The following is a 27931-nucleotide window of genomic DNA, read 5'->3' on the forward strand; positions in this document are numbered from 1 at the left end:
AAAACTTTACTAACTTACAACTGTGGGCAAAATTAGGCCCTGCTAGTAAATAAGAAGAAGAACCACTGCAGATATACATTGAGGGGAAAGCAGTGAATGGGAATGAGTCAAAAGTTCAATTAAAAATCATTTAGGTAAAGAAAACAAACAAACAAACAAAACAAAGCAAAAATGTAACTTCTGAAGTGAGGTTTTCCATGCAGACATCTAACTGTTTGTCTTTATTGTTGAAATAAAATTGGCAACCTAACCCGCCTTGCCTTCTCTCCTTCTCTCCTTCCCTCTGGCTTTGAACCAGCTTGCAGTATTAACCACAAATACAATCAAGCATTGTTACTGAGAAATTATTAATACGCTTGAGTTTTTCCCCCCCACATGTGCATGTGTCAGAAACCTAACAGTAAACAGAGACACTATAGCCATTAATGGTTTTTGGTGCTACTTTTAATGGCATGTTTATTGCTGAGAGAGACGGGGGCAGTTTTTTGTCCGCAGTGAGTCTCTGTTACTCTGTAACGCTACCCCCGAGGCCCCTGGGTGCTACAAAATGCTTACATCTATAAACTGCTGTCCTTTTCCCCTTCTAACCTTATCTTTCTGCAGAATGCATGGGGAGGTGGGGGTTGCAGTGCCTGCTTATTAGGCTGTGAGTGTGTGACGCTGTGTACACACACACACTCGCACACTAATCACTGGAGGCACTCTAGGAAGTGATGCTGTGTAAGGACATATCAAACAGTAGGCTTTGAATGAGTTGGACATTCACTGTACAGCTGATGTCACATTAAAGCTAGCTCCAGTTGGCCTATGTGGTGGATGACTGCTTACTGCAGAATAGAATTTACCTTTAAATGTCTTCATGTGTTACGTTGTCACTCTGCTTTTATTTATATCAGAATTTTTGCTTTTTTTCATCAGCTTCCTTAGATTTTATTAAACACTGCTGTCGGTTTGAGGTACAGCAGCTGTGCTGTGATCCAGTGGGACCACACGGTTTATTTAGAGGTTGAAGAATTTGCAGATGTAGAAAGGCTTGTGTGCTTAAGAGTGTTTTGCAAATGTTGGGAGAATTCAATCCACATGCTGTACCAAAAATCCTTTCACGGGTGGGTAATTCTCATCTGTTGGTATTGGATCTGACTTCCTGACGCCTTCACTGACATTTGGCTCACCTTTCTGCCCTCTTTGCTGCTGACGAGTCCCCGCTACAGCATTCGGCAAACGGCTCGCTCCTTCCCCTGACACGACTGCTCTCACCAGGTCTGTCGAGATTAGCTGCTGTACTCTCCTGCTCTCGCTTTGTTTTCACACAGGGCGGACAGTAAGAGGGAGGGAGGAGGTATGATGTAGAGAGGTGGAGGGGAGGTGACAGAGGCAACGTGTATGTATGCGGTCTCTACGTCCTCATGTCCTTCGTATTACTCAAGTATATGCTGTTTACTTTCACTGATCGTGGGAATCTTTTCAAAATAAGTTTTTCTTCTACTTGCAAAAACCCAGATCAGTTTAATTGTACAAGGATTCAACAAAGGAAATAGTTGTTTCTCATTTTACCTAGCTAGTGTTAGAGACTGGACCCAGTCATTAAGAGCAGGAGTAGCTGAAGTCAATGTGGAGCACAGGTAAGAACTGAACCTAATGTCATATCATCGTCTTCTGCAATGTGTCTTGATAGAGTATGCTCGACTTCTATTTTTCTTCCATTTTAATTCAATATTGCCGCTGTGTGGTGCAGTCTTTGGGTTTATAAATATGCCTAGGTTACCTATAATTAGATTATATTTGACAAATATGTGAACAGGTGTGCTTGAAGGTCTTTCCTTTTCTCAAGTATACATCTGTGGAGACGAGCACTGTCCTGACAGCTCCACCTGTTTCCTGCTGCTCTCACATCCACACTGAGCTCCACACGAGTTTGCTCAAATTTCTCACAAACATTATTCAAGGAATACATATTTGAGTGAAACTTGTCCTCGTTAACGAGTGCACCGCTTGTGTTTAACTGTTAGAAAAAAGCTAAATAAAGAATAATTTGCACACTTTCTTGATGATGATGATGATTGATGATGTATGCATGAAGGGGGATAGATTTTAGACGTTATCTGGTTGACCCATGTTGAGCTTTAATATTAGAGGACTGGCTGGAGAGATGATAATTAGTCTAAATAAAAATACACTGCTTATAATGTGTTGGCTTAGAGCAGAATGATGCGAATCATCATAGTAAAATTTTAGTAAAAAAGGAGCTGTGATGCAAGCGTGTGATCTGAATATGGCCGGAAAGAGAGGCGCCCTGTGCTCCTGTGGTGCTGGTGTAAAAGTGTCAGGAAAGTGTGAGAGTGTGACAGTCAACAGCGACATTCTCCACCTCCGCAGGCAAGTGTGGATCCACAGGACAGGCACACCCACCTGTGTACACACATCCACATACATCTCACAGACTCTCTCTTTGTCTTTCTGTAGGAGACAGTCATTGAAACTTTATTAACTTTCTTTCTGAAAAGAAATCCTAACAATCATCTTGATAGTTTGATCAAAACATGTTGCTGAAAGGTAAAGAAATAAAGCTTTTAAAAACATGGCTACACGGTGAATTATTAAAATTAAAACAAGCTTAAAACATTTTTATATTTATACAAATACTCTAAAACACTTCATAGTTTAATTCAAAATTAAGGGAGAAAATCTGTACACAAGGGCACATTGAGCGCTTCTCTAATAGTGTGTCTCATCAACTGTTGGAGGATTTCATGCTGGTAAGTTATTTTTGTCGTACTGTATGTGGAATGACAGGAAAACATTTTTCTGTTCGTCTGAGCTGTGTTTTCTGAAGGGGGACAAAGACTTCAAGCAACACGTTATATGGCTGGCCACATTTCCTGCACACATCCACACCTGATCAATAGTCTAAATTTAGTGGGATGATTATCCCTCACATTTGGAAAGTGATACGCCGGTCAGACTTGCAGGCTCAGGCCGATTCAAGGGGAATGCAGAGGTCCTTGTGCTCCTGCTCAGCTCCACTTACTCACCAGACAGATTGGGTCCCATGACAAACTCATTATTTGGTTAAAAAGAGAAAGATTGCTTTTTTCCTTTGACATGGTGACTTATTTGTCACATTCTAAGGCAAAGCCAAAGTACGCTGATGGCACCTGCCTGGCCGGCTCACTTTTGACCTTCATAGGCAGTCTCTAAATTCACCACCGCAGTGACGAGAGGCACCCAAAGCCCAATATATGAGCGAGGTTGGGCCTGTACATCAGCATCACCATGCAAAAAAACAGACTTTAGAAGAAGAAAAGAGAAAACTAACAAGTCTGGAGAGGAGTCACATACTGTAGTGCCTGCAGGTCTCGGAGATGAACTATGACTTGAATTTATGATCAAAAGAAGCTGCATTTTGACTGCGCTCGAGCTCTTGAAGAGAAGTGAGTTACAGTCACCACTGCAAATTTCAGTGAGCGTAGATTTATTGTGTGTTCCCCCGGTAGGATAGCAAGAGGAAGACTTATCTTGGCATTATTTGAAGGGTTGAGTTAGATGTGCACTCTCTTCCTCGGGTTTGATATACAGTATTTCTCACAGGCTGTTGCTGAACATCATTGGATGAGTATTTATAAGCCTTTCATACTCAGCAGTCATTCCTTTTGTATCTGACACTGGCCTCAACAGCTTTGTCTGTTCAACAAATCTGTTGTGTATATTTTTCCACTTGAGTAAGGTGTATCTGCCTCAGTTTGACAGGCTTTAAGGCCATAACCAGTTGTGTCGGCTTTCTCTTTGGTTCCCTTATTTACTTCTATGTGTGGTGATGTGGCTCTGAGAACATATCAGCCTTTCAGTTTACATGAGATCATTTTACATTTTGGAAGTTTTCCAAATGCTTGTCTAGTACCAGAGCAGATATTCTGTTTATGCTCAAACAGAAGCAAGGCACCCTGTATTAACAGGCTTACACCAATAGAGGGTAGCATAGATTAAACATTAGCTAGAATCCAGAATTACTTCTGCACACTTTGGGACTGCAGCTTCAGACTCACTTAAAAGTGATGATAAAGTTCAGTATTAGTCTATTCTGTGTTAGCACTTTAAAAAAGACTCACCACTTATATATATAAGTCAAAGTTAGCTTACTTTAGATTCAACGCCGCGTCCTCAGAGATAAGTGAAAGCTAGCTGATAGAAACAGATCAAGAAACAGAGTAAAAGCAAAGTATGTTAAATATTTTGTAAACAAGTTGCAGGATTGTTGACATCGTCCTTCAAAACTTGGAATATCAAAGTAAATGTTCGGTTAATCATAACAAATCTCAAGAGTAATAAAAATAATCTTAAGAAGAATTTCTATATTATATGAAGTTAACCGTCTTCGAGACTACTTAAATTATTGTACTCTTCTTTAATCCTGCCTTATCTCAGCTATTACACTGACCTATGGGGTAAATTATACGAAATTCAATTCAACATACGCCACATAACATATGTGTTATTATTATTTTTGCATTACCTTATTATAAATTATTAGTTTGTACAAAAAGCTTTTAGTTCCCTTTGACCTATGTGTGAAAGTCATTGTGATTTTATAACTTTTGAAATAAAATCAGAAATAATGATAAAAAACATTAGCTAGAATCCAGAATTACTTCTGCACACTTTGGGACTGCAGCTTCAGACTCACTTAAAAGTGATGATAAAGTTCAGTATTAGTCTATTCTGTGTTAGCACTTTAAAAAAGACTCACCACTTAAAAAAATAGAGTTTTATATAAAAAAATTAAAGTTAGCGTAAGCCTACTTTTCAACACAGCATCCTCAGAGATAAGTGAAAGCTAGCTGATAGAAACAGATCAAGAAACAGAATAAAAGCAAAGTATGTTAAATATTTTGTAAACAAGTTGCAGGATTGTTGACATCATCCTTCAAAACTTGGTATATCAAAGTAAATGTTCGGTAATCATAACAAATCTCAAGAGTAATAAAAATAATCTTAAGAAGAATTTCTATATTATATTAACCGTCTTCGAGACTACTTAAATTATTGTACTCTTCTTTAATCCTGCCTTATCTCAGCTATTACACTGACCTATGGGGTAAATTATACAAAAATCAACATACGACACATAACATATGTGTTATTATTATTTTTTCATTACCTTATTATAAATGATTAGTTTGTACAAAAGGCGGGTGTACGACCTTTTAGTTCCCTTTGACCTATGTGTGAAAGTTATTGTGATTTTATAACTTTTGAAATAAAATCAGAAATAATGATAATTATTTTTTTAATCATTGAAGGTACAGATGCAGTTTTTACACTTACATTTTACACTTTCTTGCAATACTCTATGTAGTGTGACCTAAAGGTTTGTCGCAGTAAAGCACAACTTTCAAACTTGGGAAATCTGACAGTCTCAGGGACACATTTGAATGCAAACAAATTCCTTTAAATGCTTGCTAAAACGACTAGGCCCTTTAAAGTTGAAAAACAAAGCAGTTAATACCCTGCCAATTAAATCATTATGATTAATTGCTTGTGTAGCGAACAGATGTTTCAGCAGAATGCAACACTGTGTCTGTTTATATACACGGAGCTCATTTTTAGGAAATTCCCCTCCTGTACGATTCGTTTCTGTAATCGGATCCCATCGTTCGCGGAAACATTATTTTCGTAACTATAGACATGCAAATTAAATATGACCACACTTGTTATTTCCTCCACTGGTTATGAAGCAACATTAGTGAGTGAAACACCTCTAGAAACACAAGTGGATGGGAGGTGAAATGATGTCAGTTCATTATTCATTATTATCACTCATTATAGCAGCTCCCTGGTGGCACAAGTGTCTCTCTCATCGAGAGGTGACAGCGATTAGCTTCAGAAGGCTCTATGAACAAACAGAGGAACCAATCGTAGGCGAGCAGCTTCCTCCCTTCTTGCTCTCTTTACACAGTGTTTCTCTACATCACCTTTCTCCAAACATACCAGTCCAATAATACCATCTGTCCTCTCCCCAGTGGCCTTCACCTTATCCCTGAGCTTCTTACCCCTGTCCCCCTCTCCTGCCGTCTGCTTTGCCCTCCCTTCTTCTTCTTCTTCTTCTTCTTGTCTTTGGACGATACAGGATCTCCACGCTCCAATTTCACCCTCTCATCATGACATCCATTAAAGTGGTGCTGGGCCCTGGGCCCCTGTTGGCCCGACAGCACATTAGCTCTCGGCCCATTGAACAACAACAAGGACCGGCTCTGAATTATTGATACCAACACAACTAATGAGGAAACACTATCTCAGCTCTTTTGCTGACACACAAACACACACACACACACACAAATGTTGACGGAACAACTTGCAAGCACAACTATATTAATAACAACTATTGTTCCAGCTGCTAGTGTCACATTTTCAAAAACTAATATTTTCTGTACTCAGTCCATTTCCTGCAGACGTAACGTATGCGTGCGTGGTTTGTCCAAGGAGCCAGAGGCTAAAATTCTTCTTCTAACCTGTCGGTTCCTTTGCACTTAAAAAAAAAAATGCTTGTTCCACATCAGTAAAGTCCATTATTTTCTCTGCTGGATGTGTCAGATCTTGCTTGCAGTTGTGAAATCTTCTGTGTCTTTAAGAGCTACCATATGTTCCATAATACCAGCAGTTTTTAGTCATTGGATTTGATCCAAACTTAAGAGTCTGTAAGAATTTGAGTGGGTGTTTGTGGCACCTAAGACTGCCAATGTTTACATACAGTAGCCTAAACGTATGCAGTGGAGCTGCTGTAAAGAGCGGTATTGGAGGTGTCAGCCAGCCTCCTTAGTATTCACTCCAACACCCTGTGACTCACAGCCTCAGCCTGAGAGCGTGAGAAGGGTAGTGGTGGGGCTAGAGATAGAAGAGAAAGAGGGAAAGAGAGAGCAGGACAAGAGGAGGCACAATGAACATCAGGCAGCGTTTTCTGTAGCCCCAGGCTCACGTGTTTCTATCTGTATGTGTTTGCAAGCATGCCCGCCCAAGGGGATTAATTTTTTGACAGCTTTGTTAAGCATTCTCTTAAGCGCTGAGCTTCTCAATAACATTGTGGCGGTGTGGTTTTCCGAATGTCTCTCTGTGATTTCTCTTCACAAGGGAAGCTGGAGAGAGAGACGGAAAGAGAGAGGCAAAGACTAGTGCTCAACATGACAGCAGGCATTCTTTGAGTGGCTCCTCGGTGTGGAGGAAGTGGACCATAAGAAGCTGGCTGTGAAGCTCCTCTTCATTCCCTGACTGCATTGCATTGGTCGATAGTTAAATTTTTCCGCAGCCCATTTTCTGTGTCCGACTCTGTCTTTGTCTCAATATTCAATCCCTCTGGTTGTCTCTTCTTGTCACTCAGTGTCTCTTCATTCCTCTGTCAGTTTGTATTTAGTTTAATCTCTGCCCCTCCTTCTTCTGCTTCCTCCGCTCTGTCGCTTTCTATTTCATCTCTCCTTTTTTGCTTGCTTCCCCCCCCCAGTCCCGCTCCCAGTCTCAAGTCTATCCCCTTTGATGAAACCACAGATGTTGATGAGAATGTGTAACTTTGTCTGGGTAGGTTGAAAAGATGGAGGGAGGAAAGGGAGAGAAGCACAAACGCGCACAGCGTTAAGGTTAATCCCCTTACAAGTCCACACACACGTGGAGTCAAAGGGTAGCGAGGCGGAGGTAATAAACAGCGAATGCAACAGACAGAAAACCAGGCTCACTGTGAGGGGGGAGATGGGTGAGGAGAGTGTGGCAAATAAAAGTGAGGAATTGGTTTTGGGAGACAGCATTTTCAGTCAAGCTCTGTCTCCCCTTCATGACTTCCACTCTGCATGATGACAAGTGCCTGCTGCTGTTCCCATTGGTCGAACCTGCCACCAATCAGAGCAGAGGCATGTAAGGTGCCTTTAGGTTATATCCAATCCCTAAAAAACAAGGAGCAGAGAGAGGGAGAGAAAGCCAGAATGGGAAAGGGAGTTGTGTGCTTCATAGAGAGAGACCAAAGCAGATGTTGACTTTAAAGTCGATCGAACTGCTTTCCTTTTGAAGTGATACAGTAGAGAGGAAACTGGCTGTCAGCTGTTTGTTGGAGACCACACCACAATTCCTCCTGGCTGCTGTGGAGAAGAAGATCTTGGCTCTGTAGTCTCCCCCCCTGCCAGCGTGATTGGCTGTCACACTTTAGGCTCCCCCTTCTCTCTTTTTCTTCTTCACTCTCTCTCTCTCTCTGTCTCCTCTGTACTGTCCTGAGGCTTACCTGAGCCACCACTGCAGAAACAGAGGACCCCCCTCCTCACACACACACACACTCGCGCTCTTTCTCTCTCACACTCAGTTTTCCACCTGGATAGGGCAGGCGCAAGGGACGGCATGTGCAGCAGCAGCAGCAGCAGCAGTCTCTCCTCACATCTAGCGCTACCTCTCTGAGTTGCCTCTTTCTGGAGAGTGGAGAGCAACTCTGAAAAGACATTTTGGAGCCATTGTACACTTGGAGAAAACAGGAGAGACGGGGGGCAGTGAGGGAACACTTGTCAACCCAGGGACACCAAAGGCAACGCACAGCAATGATTTTGGGTGAGTTGTTGCTTTTTGGTGCATCGGATTTTAGAAGGCATCAGTCGGGCTGTTGTATCACTAATCCCTACTTAAACTTGGCCACCAGCAGCTCGGTTTTATTTATTTTTTTAATAGTCTGCTTGGCTTTGACTGCACAGAGACATCTGTCGATACCAAGCGCCCGGGTCAGCCTTTAAATTACAGATAGTGTTTGTAATTACGCTGATAGTGTGCCATTTATGTGGCAGGTGTGAGTGATGACATAGAAGGTCAAAGCATTTGCGCTGGACTGTATCATTATGGTCTGTTTGGTCACATGACCAGACTCCACCACTCTCATGTTCTGTCAGAAGGGGCTAAGTGACAAAGATGGTTTCAGCTGAACTTGGTGATAACTGATGTCAGAGCAGAATTCGTGACTTTCTTCTGATGATTTGTTTGTCAATTTCTCCTCAACCTTGCATCGCTGCCATCCTGATTAAAATAAGCGTCCAAGTCATCAAACACATTTTAAAAAGAAGATTCATTCCTGAGCATGCAGGAGAGTATAGATTCCAGTTACTGGACATTTGTTGTGTTGTGAGTCAGCCAGCACTTTCTTCTTTAGTATGCTGGTCTCATAGTGGCCATGTCTAGGAGGGGATTCTGTGTGGTCTGTGTGCGCTTTGCATTCGGCTTGTAGATTCCTACAGAGGTTTTAAAAGGAAATTCAGCTTGTGAAAATGTTCTAGAGTCTTCTTATTTGTATATGGCCATGACTGTGAAGCCGTGTGTGCTTATTGCCCCTGTATTACTTCAAAATGTGTGCGCGCGTTGCCGCACGCGCTCCCGGAGAGGCCACTTTGTTTTAACGCATGCCTGGGCTGATTCAGGCGCAGTTCTGCTTCTCTGCTCTCCCGGCAGGCATGTTTTTCAAGCAGACAACTTTAATGATTATGGGGAGTCATGCAGTCTGAGGTGTGGGAGCTCAAAGTGTGTGTGTACCTGTGAGCTAAAGGTTTTTTAGAACAGCCATCAAAGAGATAACTTTTTCACTTTGGGAAGGTTTTTAATTTTTGTTAAATAACATTCAAATTTATCTCTATTTTAAGGGTTATATTTTGCGCTTCTGAAGCTGGTTAAAAACGAACAATTCCTCGACTCGAGCCTCGTGTAACAGACAAGTACTGTCTTGATCAGGTTGCAGGTGGTAGCAGCTCCTGTAAATGATATTTGCGTAGGATATCTTAACACCAACATCCCCCCCTCAACTACAACTCTAAACTTTAGCGCAGTTATTGGAGTGTGTGTATTTGAATTTTGATGGAAGCGATATCACACGGAATGTAACTTCTGTTGTGCAGTAACATAAATTTGGCCTGATGTCAGTGTTAACTGGTTACACCACAGATCACGGTGATAATGAACTGTAGCTCTAACGTTCAAAATCCATGTGTTTCTCATTGCATCTAAGGATTTGTCAAACCGTTCCACTTCACACCTGCTGAAAACGCTGACCCAAGGCTTCTGCTTATTAAGTTGTCACTCAGATAGGCATCTTTCATTATTTCTGCCTGAACACTGAGATTTTCTCGTGCCTAACATTCTGCACCATTTGCATGATGATGTGGCTACTGAGTGATTTGACATTTCTAGCTTTCTTCTTCTGAAAAGGCTAATGTCATTGTAATGACCTTTACAATTCTGGCACTGGTAGATTTCGACCTCCAATCAGCAAATTTCCTGATTAAGCTCCCTGATATAAATCTGCAACGTCGTGATAACATATCTCATTTAGAAATGTGCGTCGTTATAAAAATGCAGTTAAAGAAAGAAATGTTTTTTTGAGTATGCCTGCGAGAACCGCATGCTCCAGCAATTGTGTCTGCATGGCTACTGGTGTTTTTCTCTTTCCACTGTTTTCTGTGACCTTGAGCAAACAACCTTTACCAGTGCGGCTCTGTCCCTGATGCTGTACACAATTCTATTGTAATTAGCTTTGTCGGCATTCTGGAGGCCTGACAGAGGCTTTTGGCTGCTGTAATAGTAATGACAATTCTGAAGTTGATCATTGCGATGGCAGTGTGCTTATAGACAAAGCTGCAGGCAGCCAGCATAGCTGTCTGTCTGCTGTCTGTCTGTCTGGCGTGGGCTCTGCACCGAGGTATGAGACTGCTGCTGGTCAGTACATGCGTGTGCGTGCATGTCTGTGCACGTGTGCATGTGTGTGTTTGTGCATAAAAAAGAGAGAGAACAATGGCGACCTAATAACGAACATGATCACTGGGCTCCTGTTAGTGCAGAGCTTCTCAGTCGACTGTGGAGTCACGGTGATCAGCCGCCATGATGTCGAGCGCAAACCATCTACGCCTGGAGTGAGTTCCTGGTGTGGAGTCCACATTTAGACAGGAACTGTCTGTATTGCGCTCTTACTGTCACCAGATATTGCATGGTGACGGTCTGACAAGCATTCCTGGTAAAAATCTACTTTGTTAGCATCATCGCAAAGTTTTTGGGGGAGGACCTGTCACGTCATGAGCAGTCCATGTTTAAATGTTGCTTCACGTCTCATCTGTCTTGTCTGTTTGAGTCAGATCTGACCTCCCGAGCTCAGGGCCACGCAGCCGATCTGTCTCTTTGTTTTTGTGTTTGAGCGTCCACTCCTACCTCATCTGTCTCCATAAAGTTTATCTTTCTGTTCCCGTCTGCATAGCTATTGCTTATTCCACTCACGAGCTCTGCAACCCCCTTCTTTTAATTGACTGCACACACTCACCTGGTCCCAGAGGTCAAGTCAAAGACACCATAAAAAATGTGTTTGAGCAGATCAGCAATGCCCCCCCCCCATCCCCATTTACTCCATGACTGTGCTGCTCTCTTTGTTTACGTCAAAGTGACATAATAATTATAACTCATTAATGAGCCAGATATTTGGTATTCATGCCCCAGTATTTTTCCTCTATGCTTCTTTGCATATCCAAGATATAAGGGGAATACTTTGGAACTGCAGGAATTCTGCAACCCCATTTTCTACCTTTCTGCAAAGCGGACCTCTGGTTTCACCAGTTTGTTTTGTAGAGTATCATGATGCCTTTCAGCAGGAAGAGGTAAGACTGTGGCATCGTGCTGTGTGATCTGTGTGATGAGTAGCTCAGTGTGCTTGACCCACTTCACCTTTATAGCTGCTCTGCATACCAAGGCGCAGAATAAAAAAGACTTATTCCCGTGACAGTAATTACAATATGCCACAAAGGTCAGGGCTGACCTGGCATGTAAGATAAATGTGGCACTCATTTGTAGGGGGACTGTATAATGTGTGTGCAAGGGATATTAGGTGGATATATGTGTGAGCGGGAGCGAGTGGCAGGCTTGCTGCTTCTTTCTTTAAGTCTAGCTCACCTCTGGTTTGTGGAGATCCCTCTTCCATCAAAAAGCTGCTACGTCTCTTCCCCTCCCTGCCTGGCTTTTCTCTGTTGCTCCATTTGTTTATGCTGGAGTGACTGTGTGTCAGCAGGTTGTCAATACTGTCTGTAAGAGACTCTAATGAATAGGCCTGTTATTGGACTGGTGGGATGGAAACCCATTGTGTTTGTTTGTGTGCACGTGTGTGTGTGTGGCACACTGCGGAGCAGCAAAAGGTAAAGGTGTGTGATTTCCCGACTCCCATGTTTCCGGATGATCTGATATCGTCGTGTTGGTGTTGTTCCCAGATCATCATGAAAATGTTGTTCCAGGTTCAACATTGCAAGTGACCAATCACATTATTGTGACGTTATTCTTTTGCGCACCAACCCATTCGTGCATTTATGAAATTCCAATGTTGCAAGGACAATATCAATTCTGCTTAGCGTTTATTAACCCTTTAAAACCGGTCGGAGCAGCACGCTCTGTTTTGCATAACTATTTTTAAATCCCGGTAGCTCTGCAACCACGTGAGCTAGCGCAATAATTTTTTTTTGCATATGAAACCGGAGGAGTTGTACTTACATCTTATGCCATCAGCTTGTCCTCGGTCACAGTTTCCTTCCACATATAGTTTTGCAAAAACTGCATAAAAAGCACTTGCAGCAACAAAAACATAATATTCCAGAAACATGCTTTGCCGATCCGATCAGCTCTTCGTAACACTTTCTACATTGGATTAGACGTCAGCGCGAACTATCGCATGTCCGCCATGACCTGCCCGAAACCGGAAGTGACGTCATTTTCGCGGAAATGTAGTTTTTTACCGTCCGGGCCTCAATGAGCCTATACTGGTGTTTTTAAAAGTTATGTTTGACTTTATGACTTTCTGTGTGGTTTCTGGGATGCTTAGGACTCATATTGCACTGCTGGAAATAGTTTATTTTGATGCATATGCTGCTTTTTTGCAAATTTGCATTATAATATTTATTTTCGTTTTTCCTGCAGTGTATAAAAATTGGTGTATTTCAAAAATAAAACTATGAAGGCACTCAAAATAAATTTCCTGTGGTGGGAAACTATTTTGTGCAACTTTATTGTATTTACAGTTTTGAGGGATAAGCCTCTTAAATTTCTATAACTAGAAATATATGTTAAAAAAACAAAAACGATTTTCAATTTTTTTGTAGTTTATTGCACTTTTTTGCAATTTATGTAATTACTATGCACTTAATTCATACATATTATTAAAATCTAGGCTGTAATGGTTGTATTGATGTATAGCAACTTGAAATGCTCCCAAAAATGGCTCCACAACATGTAAAAATATAATATAAGCTCTGGCGGACTTGGTTCTATGGTAGGTCTTAAAGGGTCAGGGTTAGGGTCCGTTGATCGGCGGACAAATGCGGTTTCTCGCAGCTTAAGTAAAGTTTTTTGTTTTACGCCGGTTTTTCCCGAAGTCGCAAAAGTATGACATCACAACATTCTGATTGGTCACTTGCAATGTTGATCCTGGAACAACCTTTAGTATGATGATCTGGGAACAACACCAACACGAGGATATCAGATCGTGCCATGTTTCCACTGGTCTCCCCGCAGTGCCCTGTATTAAAGTTTTTTTAGTAAAAATTAAAATGATCCTGGAGTAAAAATAGTATTTTTTGTGAGTTATAGTCATAAAGTAAAAAAAGCAAACAGTTAAAATAAAACCGATTTGTGCCGTTTATGAAGCACCCACTAGGGCCCACGGCACCTGCCGCCACCACCAAAAAAAACCTGGCGCTTTGCTGCTGCGCTGTGAAGCACAGAAATGCACCTGTGCGTGATTATGGTGTCACATTAGTGCATTCACCAAGGCAAGCTGGCTGACTACTTACTGGGAATCCTGGGGCTACAAGACACCTGGGAGTTGAAGCCTGGAAAATGTTCTGTATGCTTCAACAGTCTGTCTGATCACAAAGTGGAAAGAGGCACAGATGATTCTTCACACTGCAGCGCTCTAGTGTTTCCAAAGAGACAGTGTTGCCTTTATCATATAGAGGTGTAATATTTTTGTCATCTATTTTCCTGATGTCTTTGCTTAATTGTGCTCTTTTTTTCACGACAAAGCTCACTAATAACTTGATTGTCTTTTATTTTATTTATGTTCGTGAACTGTGACTTTCTTTTCTTTAGCATTTCCTGTGTGCAACAAAAAATTGTTAATATGTTTATTTACATTCCCCATGCAAGGTGGCTTAACATTGCACAGGTGTTCTCTTTTGCCCATGCTGGTATTGAATCACCTTGTGTCATCAGCTGCTTTGATGAAAGACTGGAGATCAAAAGCTTTGCTTCCTGTTTAACACTGCACTGCCACTGGTTAAATATTTAAGTAATCAGTGTTTTTACATTACATGAGAATATAAAAAATCACATTTTCAGCTCTCTCTTTTAAGATATATAGATATATATTTATATTTAAGGGTTAGTGAATCATAACTGAGTTATAAGTTCAGAACAACTCCTGTGAAAATGCTGAGCACCTACACGGCACTCTGTTATGCAATGGATTATTTTATTCATCTCTAACATAATTTGAAATACTTGGACTATCAGGACAGTGCAGTGACATAAATCTATAATAAGACCATTTTTATATTCACTGCTTGTTGAATTTTTGATTTAATTGCACACGAATTCTGCAAATTAAATTGAAGAGATTTGAGCATAGACATTCAGTGTATACTGTTATTATCTGATTCAGCAGTTTGTATGTCATATATGAAATCGTGAAATAATTCCTATACTCAAATGTTTATTTGATCTCTTATTCCTTTTTTTTCTCTTTACTGATCACGCTCGTGTATAGAAAGAATCAAGCATTTATGATGATGTAATGATCTGATAATTCACTTGCAGTTTTGTCAGGTTCAAACGGCAGCCAAGTGTAAAAAGGTTGAGCAAAGCTAACGTTTGGCTGCGAAAGATGTTGCATTAATCATGCCTGTTCTATTTCTGCGTGCTCAAACGAGAAGTGGGTAGAAGTGGAGGGGGAAGCGAACGAGGAAAGCAGATAGATAAAATGGAGTGAAAAGTGTCCTCATGAAAGAGAATTAGCTCCTTCCAGCTCTGGGGGGGAAGAGGAAATTCCTCTGAGTGCTGTTGAGATAGGGTTTCACACAAAGACAGAAGAGAAATCAATTGAGTTGCAGCAAGGTCATTTCATAGGAGCATGGCTAGCAAGGAGGAAGCTAAAGGGTAGAAGGAGGATCTCCATGAAGCAAGCACAGAATGAGTGAGTAGTGTAGGAGGACTGGGACCTAAGCGATAAAGAAGGAAATGAGCAAACAGTGAGATGAGGAAGGCTGGATGTGGGGCGGAGTGACAATTCTTTGGTTACAGCTAGGCTAAAGGGTGAAATCCATGCTTTCTTGTGACAGCAAACATGGAGCACTTCTGTCTCTGTATCATCTGACTCATACCAAGAGGAAATATGAGCAGTGTATCTAACATGCTGCTGTCCTAAAGCTCTGCCTGAACTTCACTTATAACCACAAGGACATGTCCTCACTATGGTGCCTCAGTCATCTAAACCAATCTCACTTTGCCCGACTACATACTGCTGGGCACACAGACTGAATGAATGCTACCAGCGTTTGGTTCCAAGAAGCCTTAAGCTAGCTTTTAATCCTTAATGTTACATGAACAGCTCAAAATAGCTTAAATCTCCACCCCTAACGCCTTCCCTCCGCCAACTAAACCTCTTCCAGCATGTTTAAATGTATGTATGATGCTTGATGATGAGTAGCAGCAAGGCTGGGTGACAAAACGGCGTCAGTAGGTTGAGCTCCGACCTGCCCTCTGTGGAGTCTTGCCCATTGACAGCTAGTGTAGCTAGAGCTATCAGAAGGGTTTAGCGCAGTCTTGGACGAGTGCCGGGGAAGCCTCACTAGCAGGTAGTTATGGAAACCGCATGGCGTAGGTCTTAACACAGGCGTCTGGTATGCACACCTGTCTTTGAACAAGTTCTCCCCTGAACATGCGGCCCTACCCCTAAGTAGGAAAGCGGGAGGGGTGATAAGGGAGTCTGCCGGGACCTGCACCACAGCTCCCTGCCCCTGCCTTGGGGGTGCACAGGGAAGGTAAAGAGAGGTGTGGATTAGAAGGCTGTAAGGGACGCAGGGGTGAAGAGGTACCTGAGGTCATTCATGTGAGTCGTGTATCTCATAGAAATAAACACCTTTTTGCATTTATGCATGTAAAGATTTTCCACTGGGCAGCTTTGCCTAATGCAGCAGCAGCAGACACTGTTGTGGGACGCACAGATGGAGGAATGGTTGCTTATATATTTAACATAATTTTCAGCTAACATGCAGCGTAAATGTAGTTCAAAAGAAAACTGATAAAATGTAACAAATGGAACCGAAGAGGAAGGATGGAAACAAACATTTCCATAAAATTAGCATAGTCAGGATTGGTGCACTTGTCCCAGCGAGACAGGAATTACCGCACGAACATGAGCGACTTCACATTGCATTTTTCAAATCTGAATAATGGCGGTTAATGTTCGGGCTTGTAGTGGTTTTGCTTATTAACTGTAGCATGAGACGTTTGACAGTACAGCAAAGCGAAACGTTTGCCAGCCCATACGCTATAAAAGTAACATTTCTGCCTCCAGCCTAATTTCTCTCATTTTCACCTGCAACGGTTTGTGTAAACGCGAGGTTTTATTTACAGTAGCGAAAAGATGGCTTTTGTGTTCGTTCTAGGCCAATAATCACCAAGCAGCCACTGCCACAAATCTTCATTAGAAGATTAGCCTGCAGAGAGACAGCTTGTGTGTATTGTTTATTTATTTTGGGGGGTTTTGCTGCTATTAGTGGTGCTGCATACACCAACATCAGCCTTGGTTTCAGACTGCTGCCAGTTAAAATTTGTGAATATGAGCAAAGTTCACCTGAGACTCGAAGTCTTCAAAACACATGCACACCAACAGTCTGTCCTTGTGGAGTTTTATTTATCCTTACCCTCCTCTGTCTGCCTGCATCTTTCCCATGCATATGCTCAAAACAATATATATATATAATGCTGTCAGCTTGCTCTCTTAAGGTGCATCAGCTGCCCAGTAGGTACTCATACTCAAGACAGAACAAATTAAGGTCACAGCAGGGAGAGGACAATGCCATGTGTGTCTGTGTGCGGGTATATATGTATATTTTTATCTATCTATCTATCTATCTATCTATCTATCTATCTATCTATCTATCTATCTATCTATCTATATCTATATCTATATATAGATATAGATATATATATATATATTTTTCCTTCTCTGACCTCCAAACAGTGGCATGACTCCAGAGAGTGGTGTTGTCAAATGGCTCCTGTCCCACTCAGAGGACATTGACCCTCACTGCACCATTTTGCAGGATAAAAGGTGCCATCCCCCACGTTTGACTTTAAACTAGGAAACAGCGTGACGACTGAAGACCGTGCTATTAAATTTCCCTTTCGTGCCTGCGATTGTTGTTTCTCATCCTCAGCTCTTGTACCTCTACTAAGAAAACCTATTGTGTTTAATGTTTAAATTTAATAACACTTTCAAAGCGGTGCCAGTTTCAGCAGCACCTGATAAAAAGAGAAAAATAAAATCTTTTCTTGAAATTACCTTTTTTTTCTTAATTCACACACCGTACTAGATCAATAAAAAGTAAAAGCAGGACAAGCTGGAAACTGAAGCATCTTTTATTATCTGCAATCTATCTGGGAAGGTTACTTTTAAAATGTATTCCACTACAGATTACAGATTACATGCCCCAAAATGTATTCTGTAACGTATTCTGTTACGTTACTCAATGAGAGTAACGTATTCTGAATACTTTGGATTACTTAATATATTATCATGCTGTTTACAACTGCATGAACGTACTATTGCTGTGTGAATTATTACTTTTACTGAAGGTTACTCGCTCGTCAGGCTCTCTTCTTGGCTGCAGTGGTTATTATTATATTTACATGCTTCCAGCTCCCGTTTCTGCTCGGTGACAGCTCGTACTTTTCCACTCTCCTTTTTCCCCCCTCCCTCGCTCACAGAGTGGCAGTCCATTCTCCCTGCAGCACGGACTACACTGCCCATGAGGCTACATTTTTTAGGCCTATGCCTGTATCACTCTGCCTGTTGCCTTGATATTAAATCATTTTTGTGAATATTTTTTTAAAATATAAATATAAATATAAAATATTTCTTCACGTCATTATCGGGCAAGTAGGGGTGACATGGGCGGCGAGATTGAGACACGGGCATTAGAGCCTCTTAATGCGTGTTTTGTTTGGGGCGCGGAAACCAAAAATAGAGAGAGCATAGCTGAACATATGAAACAGGAAAATACCGCCATGTAATCCATTTATTTCAGCAAAGTAACTGTATTCTGAATACCACCTTTTTAAACAGTAACTGTAACAGAATACAGTTACTCATATTTTGTATTTTAAATGCGTAACGGCGGTACATGTACTCCATTACTCCCCAACACTGGCAATCAGTTTTATTCTCCTTCACTAAAAAAATGAGTCATATTGTCCATATATGTGTGGGTGCTAACTACCACACCTCGACCCGTAGCTGCTAACTGGTTAGTTTAAGTGTTTTCACATCACACAGCTGAACGCTAAAATTACTCTCTAAAAATATTTTAAAAACCCTTTTGATTCCACTGGTTTATCCTTTATCCACTGGCAGTTTTTCACCCGGCCCTAAGCATGAAATACTTGACCCATTTCACTAGAAACCAAAGATGACTATTGATTCTAATCATTTTAGACCAGCCTTGTATTCTTCAGAGCGCTGAAACAGGGCTGGTCAAAGTAACTAATGACCTTAACAACAACTGTTCGCTGCTAATTTTCCTCAGTTTTCGCCCAGTCTTCAGTCAGTCTGAATCATGCAGATTTATTGGACAGTCTTTTTTTAAATTTATCATTTATTATTTCTTAATGATAAATGTTTTTTTCTTCACCTATGCCGCCCACGTAAAATGTTCCAAAAGCCTCTATCCATAGCCATTTCCCCCCTCTGTCTATAAGCTTTCACTGGAGCATATTATTAGAAAGCACAGTATTGATTTTTCTTTTCTATTTGTATTTGCTGCATCTTCTACTGTAGCTTCCATTTAAAATGACTACAAAGCAACCAAAAACACCAAATCTGTCATCTTGTCTCTCTGATTACTGCCGCTCTGCACACTCGCTGGACTATTCAGCTTTATTGCTCCATTGTTCTGTTGATCTTCAAAAGGTCTTAGTTGCTTTTTTAAATTGTCACATCTAGATTATTGCAACTCATTATATTGGATTGTAAGATTTTGATTTTGTTGATCATTTTAAAGCACTTGGCTGCAGCTTTACAACCATGTGTGAATCCTAAACTCCTCAGCTTGGGTTTTTATTTCTATCCATACCCGTTTGCTTCTTTTCTTATTAATATTTTAAGTAGCTTCTATTCTTTTATGTAATGGTGAATTATTCCTACAGTATTTGTATATATAGTTGTATATTTCTTTAATTCTTTCCCACCGCTGAATGGACTGATGGATGAATGTATGAAGTGATTTCTTGTGGTTTTATTCCATTTATTTTGCTCCTTTCCATCCACCTACCAACTCTTGACATGAGGTTGCTTGGTTATCACACTGGCTGGTCCTGGTGGGTCCATAAGTTCCAGAGGGCTTGTCTCTGCCAACCAAAGCCTCAGACCTCCCCTCAAGGGCGGTATCGTATTCTGCCTGACTGTGCGTGCCTGTGTAATCCATAGCTGCAGGGAGAGTGACCTTCACAGCAGGCAGCCTCGCAGCAGGTTGCGTCGCATGGGCTCAGGAAAGAGGACAGGCTGGACAAAAAGGGTGCTGAGGGCAGGACACAGCAGTTCTTAGATAATTAGCCTTTCTTGTTACATTTTTCTACATGTTGGTTCTTCTTTTCCTAAAGGAGCAGATATATATTTTAGAACATTACATTTCTTTTGGTGTTTCCTTTAAATACATTCCCTTTAATTGCTCTAAATTACAGTGAGTGCCACCTTTAAAAAGACTTTTGTATCATTCACTTTGTGCCACAGATATTAGGTCCCATGGCTTTAAATAGTGGAATGCCCAATCTTGAACATTATGAGGAAATGGATTCATCATCACCTCGTCTGTCTTAAAACAACTTTCTGCAGTTTGCTATTTATGATGTAAAGTTTGCTGTCTGCGTCCAGTGCACACTCCTGAAGTAAAGGTGAAGCCACAGCCGGGAAAAAGTTATTGACAGTTATGGGAGGAGATGACGCAGCCAAATAAGTCTCTGCTCATGAATGATGCATGTCCTCACTGGCCCTGACGGAGAAAGAGAGTGAAGCTGGATGACAGCTGGGGTGCTGTGTGTGCATGGTGCAGAACAAGGTGAGACTCTTTACTGTACAGCCCAGCGCCCTCCCTTCCTGTCTGTTCCCTCTTTCCTTCCTTTAGTTTCTCTTATCCAACTACACACAAATATACACAAAATTGGGAGGCGGAGCTGTTACTCTCCACAGTCTTCGGTGTTCCCGTATAACCAAACACTGACCTTTACAATGCTCTGATTTCCTGCGTTCTCCTACCCTTTGCTCTGTCACTCTTAGAGACCCGCTCTCTTTTCTCTCCCTCTCACGGAGCCCCTCTTGTTCATCAGAAACAATCATTGTGTTTTTCATCTCGCTGCCCTGCTCTGCCGCAGTCTGAGCCTCCAATAGCAGGATGGAGAGAGATGAGAGTAAAGGGGGTGGGTGTGGGAGGTATGCAGCATGCAGGGCACAAACGGGAAAGTCGACATAATGGTTTGTTGTCGTCATCACTGTAGCGTCACAGCTGTCTATCCTTTTAGCAGCAGCTAGAACACAAACGCGCAGTCTGCATCGTCGGCGTGCCGTGGAAGCTCAGTATAAGAACAGAACCAGACATGAGAAAATTACACCTGTGATTTAAGAACTGTGGTCAAACCTTCAGAAACTACAACAGCAGCCTTCGATAGACACATGACTTTTGGTCAGAGCTAAGGCTGGGTATTGTCACTGATTTCTAGAATCGATTCAATTCCGATTCACAAGGTCCCGAATCGATTCGATCCACGATTCGATTTAATTCGATTCGATTCGATTTGAATCTGGGAAATTTTATAATATATTTTATAATATTTTTATAATATTATAATTTATTATAATTCAGATTAGTACATTTACAGCAGAGGCCTTTGTGTCAAAGTAGCTGAGGATAAAACACAGAAAAACATGAAGGTGGTTTTCCTGGCCTGGGATTTTATACAAATATTCTGCAGTACATCAAAAACGAAAGAAAACCATTAATCAACACATGAATGTTACCTCTGAAGTTACAGCGGTTTTATTAGAGACACGGCTAAGTGTTTTGCATTTTGCATAATTTTAAAAAGTTTAAATTTGTTAGGTTTTCCTTTCGGAAGTATATAAAATGGAAAAAAAAAAAACGTTGGCCGACTGTGCTGTAAACAACGGTAGACTTGTGCGTAACAAGTAAGCGAATAATGCAGAAAACAGTACAGAGAGAGAGAGAGAGAGAGAGCTGTGCATCGTGGTTGAAGCAAAACAGTAAAAGTCAGAGTGAATTCATGACGATGTTTATGTGAAGCGTAGTTTGGATCCTCTTTTGCTGCTGGTTCGGTCAATATTGTTTGGAGAGACATCAAACTAACAGCTTTAGAATCAGCGCATAAAGGGCGTGAACACAAAGCGCGGACCCGCGGATCAGAATCAGCGAGCTGTCGGCTTTCAGCCCCGACTGTGAGAAAGGCGACATCTCACTGATTCTGATCCGCGGGTCGCGCTGTGTGTTTAAGTCTTTGTGCAGAATCCGTGTTCCTGCTCTCATTTACTGTCTCAGCTGTTTGGTGGTTGTTGAAATTTTGTGAGATTTCACCAGAGATTCTGGCATTTCGGGCAAAATAAATTTATATTAAAAAATCGATTCAGGATTTTAATGAATCGATTTTACGTAATCCAAGCCAGAATCGATTTTAATCGATAAATCGATTATAAAAACCCACCCCTAGTCAGAGCACGTTTGCATAAAATGGGGAATCAAATAGAACTGAAGAGAGTTGTGTTATTTGGTTGTTGTCTTGCAAACCATTGTGTCATCTGGTTCTCTTGGTCTTCTTTAGATAAATGCACCTGCATGCATATGTCAGCATTGACCTTAGGGGATCTGAAAGTCTCACGTGTCCTGTTTGCTATGTTTGAGATAGTTGAGAAAGGGTATAACTTGGAGGATAATTGCTGGTGACAAACTACGTCTTCAGACATGGCTACATTGACTTGGATGGAGTATTTGTCCAAAGGAACCTAACAGTGATAGATCTAAATACTTTACGAACGGACCCAGCGAGCATCTGAATAAAACATCGTGCACGGGAACCACATCACTGGGGAAAGCCATTAATTCTCGGATTAGTAGCAAGTGGCTAATGTAGTCCATCACTGTGTAAAGCCGCGTAGCCCTGCACCACCCAAACAAACACATCAATCTGACTAACAGTGTGTGTCAACATGCTCCTTGATTACCATGCTAATCCCAGAGCAACCCACAGGAGCCCAAAGGAGATCATTAAAATCTAACATGCACACTTGAATATAGCTTCAACTCAAAATGCATTTTTTACACACACACACACACACACACACACACACACACACACGCACATCCTCTAATATTCGAAGTTTACAGGTCATAGGTAAAGTGGTGTTCACGAGTGCTCCTGTTGTGCGTTGCTATTGCACAGATTCCTCCGCACACAGAAACAAATGATGCATCTCAACAGTTGATATTCAGGCACAGATTTTATAGCACTTCAGCGGTAATGTCATGTAAATGTGTTGTGAGTGTCAGAGATTTCGTGTTGCGTTAGTGGAGCAGAGTACGCCTGGAGGGTGCAGCAGGATGAGGGTGTGTGAATGTGTGTCTCTGTAGAGTGCTTCGTCTTTAGGTGCTCTGTGTTTTAGGCTCGAGTTAAGAAAATGTAAAGTTTTAGGATAATAAATAGCCGAAATGTTGGTTTCATGTATAACAAGTAAAAGGGAGGCACGTATTTGACCTGGTTCAAAATACTATTTAATATCAAACCACAGTGTTCCTGCGAAATAATGCTGCAACTTAGCTTTCCTACCTGAAAGAGCAATGTGTTTTTATTGTCTCCTAATAAGTTTTCATGTAACTAAAGAATGAAAGTTCTCAATTAACTTGGAAGAAACACTATTTTTATCTAGACCTACATTTGTAATCAACACATCTTTTCCATTTATGGTCTTGTTTTCCTGCAGCTGCTGCTGCTCCTTTTTTATACGACTAAACATACGTCAAATGGAGCTGCATTCTTGTCTCACATAACTCAGAAAATGGAGGAAAAGCTTCAAATGTGACGAGCTTTATAAATAGCTCCATTTTATTATCTTTTACTAAGCTAACCCAACTAGTTTCTGTGCCTAAGTCTAACCGAAGAGTGCGTGAAAATAAGGTACTGATATTATCTATAGTAAATATACTAGAATCGCAACGGGATGTGATGAGGAAAGCAATGTTGCAGTGTTCTGCACTTTTGTGTTGTGCATCCTCCTTTGCTTGTGAGACATCTTTCATTGTCACCTCGCTTCCTTAGGATTGGAAATCTGCTGCCACTGCACATGGTAATCTCACACATACACACACATGCACACTTGCTCACCATGGTACCATCGGGCTGTCTTCCAACGTTAATACACGGGGCTGACGATGCCGTGGGACCGCGTGCACACTGTCACAGCATAGCAAAGGAACAGAGAGCGAGGGAGAAATGGAAGGAGGGGGATTAATTTTGGATGCATGGCATGTGGAGTTAAGATAAGATCTTTTTCTGCGGCTCTTCTCCACCACATGGTTTGTTCAATTACCATTTACTGCAGAGACAGAGAAGGGCAGATAGAAAGAGAGGGAGAGAGGGGAGCAGTGAAAGGGAATAGCGGGAGCCGTGGAGGAGGTGGAGGGGAGGCGCTCGGCGATGCAGGGGATGAGGAAGTAGACGTGAAAGAGTTGGAGAGAAGCGAGCGAGTGCGAAAATAGAGGAAGACAATAAAACCCTTCTGTAAAGGGGTGAGGAGAGAGCACAGGACACGGAGAGGGACGTGTGGTGCACAAACGCGTCACAGTGTCACGTCCTCACCTGACACGACTCTACCAGCGACAAACATAACATTTCTGGTTTGATTGTGTAACAGCTTCGTAAAAGCAGGGCTTCTGTTACGAAACGCCGCCACTGTTTTTGCTTTGATAAGTGTCAAAAGCTGCGAGTGTAGCTTCAAAAAAAATGACTTATTCAAACAGACGATTCCCACTGCTCTGCATGGGGTACCAACTGTACCAAATTGAGATATTCTCAATCCAGCAGCCTCATTTCTCATTTCCCCCTTCTTTCCAGCATCCCCACTTTTAAATCCTAATCCCTCCCTCCTTATCTTGCTTCAACCCCCCCACAACTATTTTCCCCCTCTCTGTCTCTCTGTCTCTCTGTGTCTCTGGCTTTCTCTGGGTCCAGTATATGGAGCAATTACAGAGATGATATCCACTGTCAGTCAGCGGCTCACAGATGAAGCTGGGCCTCTTTAACATGCTAATGGAACGCCAGATTCAATCAGGGCTTTGTGTGGCAGAGGGGAGGGCAGCGCCGCTCATTAAAAAATAAATCATAATAACAAAGAGTCCCGGGCAGCACAGGCGAGCAGCACCTACACTGCAGCATCGGACTTGGTTTTCCTCTCCTTCCTCTCCTTGACTACTGTCCCTCTCTTTATGAGATTATGTCGAATCAGCACTTTGTCCTATCAGGCTTTGTGAATCTTTCTCCCGCTCTTGTCACTGTCGGATATGTGAATTTTGGAAAATTTTACAGAGAGAAGCTGACATCTCTTCCTCCCATTTTCAGTCTTTGTGATAAGATGAGCAAAACTGGAGCTTCTCCATATGGAAAAGAAACTGAAAGAAGATGAAAGTAGTTTATTATTTATATGCAGAGATGGGCAGTAACGCGTTACTTGTAACTCCTTATTGTAATCTGATTACTTTTTTAAAGTAACGAGTAAAGTAAGGGATTACTATCGCAAAAACGGTAATTAGATTACCGTTACTTTCCCGTAGGAACGCTGCGTTACTGCGTTACTAAAATCGTGATTTTTTTTGCGAGAATGTCTCATGACAGTGACGTAAGCGAGTGCGACGTTCGTGACAACAGCTGTGTACAGATCAACAATGGATCATATATCGAGTGCAGAGAGAGTATGAGCGTGCAGCGTTTAAAGCGTGGAAGTACTGACCTTACTTTGAGTTTGATTCCATAAAAAGTGACAAAAACATTAGTGTCCGTTGTGCGTGGGAAGAAAACTTCTTTTTACAGCGAAAAAACCCCTAAACTTCCGAGCAAGCACCGAGTAGCTACGACGTAATGGGAAACTCGCAGAGAAACACGCGGATTCTTCCACTGACCGCTGCACACCTGCACCAGGGTAAACCTCCGCCTGCCCCACTCCTGCTTTGGTGAAAATAGAGCAACAGGACCGCTAGTCTTTGACTTTATTTATTTTCTGCTGTGTTTTACTTGCATCTATTTGAAAGACTGAGTGTAAACACAAAAAATATTTTATTTTATGTGCTGGAATGTGCAGAAAATAGGTTTAAATATTAAACAAATTTCTTCCAGTCAGAGAATGTTGCATATAATTAAATTTTTGCTTTATGCATAAAGTTAAAAGGTTCAAACGAATAAAACAAGTTTTAAAAAGAGACTTTTCCATTTGATTACATTTTGTATGATGATTATGCAGAAAAAGTAGAATTGGGCTGAAAGATCTATCGCTTTATCACCTATTCAGGTTGTAAATCGTGTTTTTAAAAAGTAACTAAGTAACTAAGTAATTAATTACTTTTGAAAATAAGTAATCAGTAAAGTAACGGGATTACATTTTTGGGGAAGTAATCAGTAATTAGTTACTGATTACTTTTTTCAAGTAACTTGACCAACACTGTTTATATGTATTTCATCTCTGAATATCTCCTTGGCTATACCATAGTTAGCTCAGGAACGTGGCTCCTTTTGTCATTTTGCACATACAACATTAACTTAGTTAAACCTTTTGGATGAGTTGGACTCCCATTTACCTTCAGAACTGCCTAAATTCTTTGTGGCTTAGATTCAACAAAGTGCTGGAAACATTTCCCAGAGATTTTGGTCCATAACGACATGAAAGCATCACACAGTTACTGCAGAGTTGTCCATGATTTAAATCATCCACACACATTTTAAAGGCGCTCGAAATCCAATGACCGTGGAGGCCATTTGCGTGCAGCCAACTCATTGTCATGTCCGCAAAATCAGTTTGAGATGATTTAAGCTTTGCGACATGATGTGTTATCCTGCTGGAAGCAGCTGTCAGAAGACGGGTACACTGTGATCATAAAGGAACAGACATGGTCAGCAGCAATACTTAGGTAAGCTGTGGCATTTAAATGATGCTCAGTTGGCTGACGGGCTCAAAATGTGCCAAGAAAATATCGCCAACATCATTACGCCACTACTAGCAGCCCGAACCACTGATACGAGGCTGATGAATCCACGGTTTATGTTGTTTATACCAACATTTGTTATCACAGTAGACAAGTTAACATTTCATCTAATGTTCTGTTTTAATTTTAGTGAGCCTGTGCAGACTGTGCCTAAATGGACAGAGTTAATGTCATGTGATTTCCTGATTAGAGTAAATATTAGGGGTGGGGGAAAAAATCGATACTGTGTAGTATGGTGATATTTTGTTTGCTAATAACGTATCGATACAGGGACAGCAGAAATTGATATTTTGTTACAAACAATTTTATCGTGGACTGGAACCTGCTCTGACTCCAGCAATAAACATGACAGTTGACTTATTTTAATTTAAGACATGTTTTATTTTAATTAAGTTTAAAACTTTTTTATTTAATGTAAAATTATATTTTGTTTTAATTTACTTTCAAATTCTTCAGTTGCTGAAGGGGCTGCATAGTTTTCATAAACTGCATAGTTCAGAATAGCTATAATTGTACCAGATGGTTGATTCAGTTAAGTTGGACTAGACTGTAATACAAACCGTTCAGTTTGTCAACAATAAAACTGAAATGAGAGAAAGACTGAGTGTGAGACTTTGTTATTAGATAAAATGAATATTGATAAAGTTTACCTTTATGTACAGAATCTGAATATCGCAAAATATTTTTAAAAATTGCAATAATATCGTATCGTGCGTTAAGTATTGTGATAATATCGTATCGTGAGTTGTATGGTGATTCCCACCTCTAGTATACGCATCAATGAGCAGTTGAACAGGTGTACCTAATGATGTGGTTAGTGAATGTATTGATAAGCATGAGCTTAAAATAAATAACTTGAAAAAAGAAAGAGGGGCCACATGTATAAGTCATAGCGGACATGCAACCCTCACATGAAACATAAGCATTTACTATTAGACAGCATGATAAATGCTTTTTATTTCTTTTGCATATCGATAAAGACCTTTATCGATTTATTTATTGACCTTTTTGGACAGATCTCTCCTAAAAAGCAGAAAGGTGAACTTTTCTGTTTGATAAATTGATGTGTATGTTGACAAAAATATAATTCTACCAAACAGAAGGTAAAACCTCTTTAGCGCCTTACAAAGTCAAAGAGGATATTGTACAACTCCATCCATTCGCTTCCGCTTCTCCTTTTTAGGGTCGCGGGCGGCGCTGGAGCCTATCCCAGCTGTCATAGGGCGAGAGGCGGGGTACACCCTGGACAGGTCGCCAGTCTGTCGCAGGGCCAACACACAGGGACAGACAACCATTCGCGCTCACATTCACTCGCACATTCACACCTAATGGCAATTTGGATTTTCCAATTAACCTATCCCCACAAGCTGCATGTCTTT

At 41.2% G+C, this 27931-nt stretch overlaps 1 protein-coding gene across 3 annotated transcripts in view; it reads left to right on the forward strand.

Moving 5' to 3' along the window:
• Positions 1 to 1355: 1355 nt before the first annotated feature.
• znf385a (zinc finger protein 385A) overlaps positions 1356 to 27931 on the forward strand; it is a 67613-nt gene continuing 41037 nt past the window's right edge. Inside the window, exon 1 of one of the 3 annotated variants that reach the window (XM_085145476.1) lies at positions 1356 to 1622. In XM_085145476.1, coding sequence (XP_085001602.1) covers positions 1610 to 1622 — 13 coding nt within the window. In that variant the 5' untranslated portion in view covers positions 1356 to 1609. Of the gene's footprint in view, positions 1623 to 6726; positions 16130 to 27931 lie in introns of those variants that run through there. The other 2 variants (XM_085145479.1, XM_085145477.1) reach the window with 2 other exon arrangements.

This window comes from Neolamprologus multifasciatus, chromosome 20 (assembly GCF_963576455.1).
Source record: "Neolamprologus multifasciatus chromosome 20, fNeoMul1.2, whole genome shotgun sequence".
In the NCBI taxonomy this organism is placed as follows: Eukaryota; Metazoa; Chordata; class Actinopteri; order Cichliformes; family Cichlidae; genus Neolamprologus; species Neolamprologus multifasciatus.